The sequence below is a fragment of the Onychomys torridus genome, chromosome 4 (assembly GCF_903995425.1).
Source record: "Onychomys torridus chromosome 4, mOncTor1.1, whole genome shotgun sequence".
In the NCBI taxonomy this organism is placed as follows: Eukaryota; Metazoa; Chordata; class Mammalia; order Rodentia; family Cricetidae; genus Onychomys; species Onychomys torridus.
In genome coordinates this window covers 95,798,430-95,804,752 of record NC_050446.1, presented here as the reverse complement: position 1 = coordinate 95,804,752, position 6,323 = coordinate 95,798,430, and the positions used below count along the sequence as shown (strand labels likewise).

Sequence of the window (6,323 nt, the reverse complement as noted above, 5' to 3'; positions counted from 1 at the left end):
CTACTTAGCAGTTCCAGGCCAGCCAGGGCTACACAGTGAGATCCTGTCTCAGCAACAACAACAAAAGAAAGCCTGGTGGTGGAGGCGCACACCTGTAATCCCAGCACTCGGGAGGCAGAGGCAGGTGGATCTCTGTGAGTTCGAGGCCAGCCTGGTCTACAGAGCTAGTCCAGGACAGGCTCCAAAGCTACACAGAGAAACCCTGTCTTAAAAAAGCAAAAGGAAGAAAGAAAGAGAGGAAAAAGAAAAAGGAAGGAAGGAAAAGAAAAAGGAAGAAAGAAAAGGGAAGGAAAGAGAGAAAAGAGTAAAAGAAAATATAATAGTGATGGGGAGAAGACGAGAGAAATGCCTGTTTTTAACGGACGTTACTGCACACATTCAAGTTTAACAAAAATAACACTAAAAAGTGACGGAGAGTTCAAGGCCAGCCTGGTTTACAGAGTGAGTTCCAGGACAGCCAGGGCTGTTACAGAGAAACCCTGTCTCTAAAAAGAAGGAAGAGGAGGGGAGAAAGAGAGAGAGACAGAGACAGAGACAGAGAGACAGAGAGAGAGAGAGAGAGAGAGAGAGAGAGAGAGAGAGAGAGAGAGTTACAAGTGCTTGTCAATTGTCCTCCGCAGAAACAGAATGTCCCAATGGACAGGTAAATGTATCTGTGGCTGCTGTTGGCAACTTGTTGCAAAGATGTTAAAAATCCACACAACTGAGATTCTTTGTCCCCACATATAGTACATGTTTTGAGTGTAGAGTTCAGTGAGTTTTGACAAATTATTTGCTGTTGATGGACAGCATTAAGATCACTTGGAATTATATGGATCAAAAGAAAGCATTTAACAGAGATCCCGCTTATGAAAATGGAAATAGGGGATTCTGAGAAATAACCAAGTATGGACAGGTGGAGGCAGGAAGGGCTGGTGTGAGATTTGTGCTGGGGTCTGAAAGCAATAGGATCTGTAGCTCTCAGATGCCTGGCAACTTCAAGGCACCTTCTAGTCAGGAGCAGTGACTAACACCGGTAATCCCAGCACTTGGAAGACAGAGGCAGGTGTCTCACTTGTGGGTTCAGCAAGAATAATCTACATAGCGAAAAACAAAAACAAAAACAAAAGGGAGGGGAAAGCACCTTTTGAAGGAGCCAGCTGCCGGTTTAGCCACTTTCACTTATGTTTATTAGGTCACGCAGTGACAGCTGGGATCGAGTTGTGGCTTTCTGCACTGCCTCTCTTTTGGCCACCAACTACGCCCCACATCCCCACCCACCGACAGGCGAGGCTCCAGCCCCAGCCAGCTAGGCTTCCAGGACTGAAGCACCCATCCATCTGGCTTTACAACCTCTCTAAGTCCCAGTTAGAAACTGGATTGGGATCCGCCTCAGCAGACGCAGCACCGCGGCGGAAAAAGAAAAAGCGCTGCACTTGGTCCCTCTTGGGGTCTGCCATCCTCTGGTCCCCTGAGTCCCTCGGGCTCAGGGCCTTGGAGGCATAAATGACTCAATCCGCTTACCGACCAGTCTCGATCTCCCTCCCCGTGGGACTTAAACCCTCTAGTGGTTTCAGGTTCATTTTTTACTTAGAGACCGCGATTCTGAATTCAGAGTGGGGAAATTGAGACAGAACAAGGGATTCTGCGTGACGGGTCAGACCCTGGAGACAGACTCTGGATACCCTTCGAAAAGCCCAAGACTACCCAAGCCAAACCAAGAAGAAACCACTTGGATCCGGGCTGGCAGCCGGGAAGCGCAAGGCACCGCCTACGCGTCTGGGGAAACTTTGGGGTGGTGCCGGGGGCGGGGTCCTAGTGGAGGGCGGGGCAGACCCGGAGGGCGGGAGTGCCAGCCTAGGCTTGCACAGCAGAGGTGGCAGAAGTGGCCGTCGCCTGTGGTCTCGGTTCTGCTTCTGCGCGACCTTGGCACCATGGAGGGGACCCAAGAAGCTCTGAGTGGGAAAATGCGGCTCCTTTTCACCCCTGCTTCTCGGACCAGCCTCCTGATGCTCAGGCTCAACGAGGCGGCGCTACGGGCACTGCAAGAATGTCAGCAGCAACAGGTGCGGCTGGCCCCCAACTCCTTCTTCCCATCCCGATCAACCAGACTCGGCCTCAGCTCGCTGTACTGGAGAAGGGAACGGGGAGGAGCGGCTTACGAAGGTTCCAGCCTCCCCCATCTCTCCAAGTGAAGCCTGCCAGGCAGGTGTCCGCAGCCCCCACCCCCAATCCTGGGAACTTTGCTTCCTTTGTGCTCAGCTGGTGCTTGGGCTCTTCCCGCAGGTACGGCCAGTGATCGCTTTTCAAGGCCACCGAGGGGTAAGTGCAGACCGGATGTGCGAGGGAGGCTGGCGGTGAGGGAGCATAAGCCTGGGCTCCAGGAAGGTGCGCTCTGGGCCGGAGCTCGCCAGTGGTCACGGTCTGAGGAAATTATGAGAATTGAACCCTAAGAGGGTGAGGGGCTGATAGGGCTGTGGTCCCAGGAGGCTGAGCATTCTTAGCATCTTGGGGAACTCTGACCCAGCTGCACCTGGTGTGCTAACGAGCCCCTTGGGACGTCTTCAGTCTTAGCCTTGTTTGGGGAGGCGTGGCATGGGCTGGAGGAGGAGGGGCCGACTTAGCTGGGCTTACCGTCTCCTTCTACCCCAGTATCTAAGGCTCCCAGGCCCTGGATGGTCCTGCCTCTTCTCCTTCGTAGTCTCCCAGTGTGGCCAAGAGGGCACTAGTGGTGGCTTGGACCTTGTGTACCAACGCTTAGGCAGGTAAGAGAAAACAGACAACAGGTAAGATAAATTTGCAGAAAGTGGGAAGAAGGGGAACGTGAAGATGTGTTCAAAAGATCTTCAACCCATTGTTCTGTTGTTTTTCCAGATCTGGGCCTAACTGTCTCCACTGTCTGGGCTCACTGAGACAGAGACTCACTATTTGGGCAGCCATGGATACTATCCCCGCTCCACTGTTAGCTCAGGAACACCTGACTGAAGATCCCAGAGAGTCTGAGAGCTGGCAGGACACAGGAGATGAATCTGAAGGCCATCCCCAAAGAGCGCTAGCAGAGGTGAGGCCAGAAACAGCAGGGGGTCAGCATAAGGTGGGGCACCCGCATCCAGGGAGCCAAGTGCTCCTATAACTTCCCCTGACAGGTGTCTGACCCACTGGCAAGCAACCATGGACAGTCACTCCCAGGATCCTCCAGTGAACCCATGGCACAGTGGGAAGTGAGGTACTGGGACAGGCTGGGTCTGCTCTCCACCCTTACATGCTGTAATTAAAATATAGGCCCATGTCACATCCTGGTCTCTCCCATTCCTTCCCAAAATCCTAGGAACCACACCTATCTTCCAAACAGAGAGCAGGACCAGCCTTCCCCTGCCAGCCAGAAATGCCTGGACAAGGTAAACGAGGACTTTATTACCTTCTTGAAGACTGGATCTCACTGTATAGCTCTGGCAGGCCTGGAACTCCTTATGTAGAACAGGCTGGCCTCAAATTCAGAGATTCACCTGTCCCTGCTTCCTGAGTCCTGGGATTAAAGGCATGCACCAACATGTCCAGAAAGGCAAGAGCTTTTCAAATAGTCGTCTAAAAGGATGGAGATGTAGCTTGTTTGATGCAGTACTGCTACAGCATAAAATCTGGCGCATGCTTGTAAGAGAGGTCTCCAGAAGAGGAGGATCAGTGCAAGGCCATGCATGTTCTGCTACACAGCATAGTGAGTCTGAGGCCAGCCTGGACTACCAACCTAAGGCCTGGTCTCAAAAAAACTCAAAGCAAAACAGTCTGGGAAGATGGCTTATCAAGTGCATCTATTGTGCCAGCATAAGGACTGGACTGAGTCTGAATCCCCAGCACCTATGTAAAGGCCTGTGCTGTAACTCCAGCACTGGGGGAATGGAGACAGGTAGATCCTAGGAGCTTGCTGGCCAGCTAGCCTAGGAAAAATAGAGCTTTAGGCTTAGTGAGAGAATCAGGCAGAGTGGTAGAGAACATCCAATGTCCTACATGGGGTGCACACCAGCACACACACAAGAATACTTTTTAATTAGGTAAAACTTAAACTTAGGAGTGGATGAAATCAGTTTTTAACAAAGAGTAAGAACCTCCTAGCTTGCTATTTATGTCACAGAATTTTTTTTTTTTCCCACAGAAACGTTCAGCAACTATAACCACTGAAGAACCAGAGGAAAAGAGGCCCAGAGCTTTGCCTCTAGTCCCAAGTCCACTACCAGGGCTATCAAACCAGGAATCACAAGAGGGAGGAGACTGGGAGCAAGATGAAGATGAAGATAGAGATTCCAGGCTGGAGCAGAGTCTCTCAGTTCAAGCAGGTGAGTTAATGAGAGGAGGGGAAATACCAGTGGAAAAAAGGACCCTTAATTACTTGTTCTCTTCCTTCCTTCCTAGCCTCTGAATCCCCAAGCCCCGAGGAGGTACCAGATTATCTCCTGTAAGTTCCCCACACTTTGAGTTTCATAGTTTGTACATGTAAACTTTCAAGGGCTTTTTAGGGGCAATGAAATTGAGGGTGTTACCTCCCATGGTAGGCAATACAGGGCCATCCACAGCACAGAACAGCAACAAGCCTATGAGCAGGACTTTGAGACAGACTACGCTGAATACCGAATCCTACATGCCCGTGTCGGGGCTGCCAGCCAAAGGTTCACAGAGCTGGGGGCGGAGATCAAGACACTTCAGCGAGGAACTCCGGAACACAAGGTAAAGGCAGGACTCTAGCTTGCTGCTAATTACCCCCAAACATGTTTGGTTAGTGACTAAGCAAAGGGTCAAGCAAACCTGTTATAACATTTGGTAGAATGAAATCAGAAGTTACTCCCATCTTACTTTTTCCTCCTTTCCCTTCCCTCCAATTTTGACTCAGTATTATTTTTGTTTCAGGTGCTAGAAGATAAAATAGTCCAAGAGTATAAAAAGTTCAGAAAGGTAAGACGGACTGCGAGCACAGAGGCAGTAAGGTAGAAGTCGCTTGTCTTTTTGACAAGAGTGCTTTTTCTCTGCAGCGGTATCCAAGTTACAGGGAGGAGAAGCATCGCTGTGAGTACCTGCATCAGAAATTGTCCCACATTAAAGGTCTCATCCTGGAATTCGAGGAGAAGAACAGAGGCAGCTGAACCCCCCCCCGGACTCTTGGCCTGTCCCCAGCGATGAAGCAAAGAGCTCGAAGGTGGAGCACATCTGCTGTTCCGATTTTGACCCTTGCGTCCATGGTGGCGAGTAGTCGTGCTAGGTTATTGCAGTTTGACTTTGTTGTTGCCCTACATTTCTAGGGTGTGGGCAGTCAAGTCTCCTGGCTGTGCCCAGGAGACTAGGAAAGTAGCAGACACTTGGCTTTTTCAACTTTACTCCAGTTGTTTTCAGATCCTGAAAAAATGACATTTCCAGGTCGACACACACTTTGGGAATGTTGGACAAGTGAGTTGAGCTGAGCGGCCTCACAGGAACAAAATGAGAACCTCTGGTGTTATAGCACACCTAGGTGTAAGGGAAAGGGCTCAGCATTGCTCATGTACTGTAACATGGCTGAAAAATGAAAACCAATTGCTTCTGTGTCTTGTGTGATCATTAACCTTCATCATCCAAGGCAGTGCTGTGTATCTGACTTCGAGACTCTTTGAAAGACCGAGTCCCCATTTCCAGCCCAAGTGTTATGAACTGAAGTCTCCAAGATTATGGTCATCTTTACTGTGCTCATATCGGCCAGACACATGCTCTACCACTAAGCAACACTACCTTCCCCCACCCACAACATGTTTTTAAAACATTATGTATGATCCAGATGTGCATTTTGTTATCAGGCCTTACCAAAAACATACTGAAAAACAAGGGATTATACTAATGTGTTTCATTTTGTGTGTTTAGAGTCACATAGAATTAAAGCTTATATATCTAGAATTATCCAGGGCTGAAAGCTACAATTATGGATGAGAGTCTGATTTAGCTATAGAGGGACATATTTTAATCCATTAAAAAAATTGGATCTTGTAGGCGCTTGTTCTTCTTGTCAGTGATGATGTGTTTCCTTGTTTCACTGGGAGGAAATTAATGGCTGCACCCCAAAGATCTGAGGAGAGCTGCACCCAGCAGTATTAACAATTCCTCAAACAAACTGGATGGATCCCCAAACTGATGTCACACTCTCGAACAGGGCATTTCTGGGTAGGACAATCCTCAGGAGGTATGAACACGCAAAGTTTGGCTTTGTGGCAAAGATAAGCAGTATCCATCTTTAGGACATGAACAAGGCCAGAACAACTGTAATCTCAGTATCTCAGGGCTGAGCAGGGAGGACTGTCACAAGTTCAAGGTCAGTCTGAGGTTACAGG

The 6,323-nt window shown here is 49.4% G+C and overlaps 1 protein-coding gene across 1 annotated transcript; it reads left to right on the top strand.

The window, feature by feature from the left end:
- Window positions 1–1,870: 1,870 nt before the first annotated feature.
- On the top strand, window positions 1,871–5,788 carry Ell3 (elongation factor for RNA polymerase II 3). Its single transcript, XM_036186066.1, has 11 exons — window positions 1,871–2,045; window positions 2,266–2,301; window positions 2,632–2,744; window positions 2,854–3,040; window positions 3,126–3,205; window positions 3,308–3,377; window positions 4,130–4,310; window positions 4,387–4,429; window positions 4,527–4,698; window positions 4,879–4,923; window positions 5,001–5,788. The coding sequence occupies exons 1-11, from the start codon at window positions 1,914–1,916 to the stop codon at window positions 5,109–5,111; spliced, it is 1,170 nt and encodes a 389-aa protein (XP_036041959.1). The 5' UTR covers window positions 1,871–1,913; the 3' UTR covers window positions 5,112–5,788.
- Window positions 5,789–6,323: the final 535 nt, after the last annotated feature.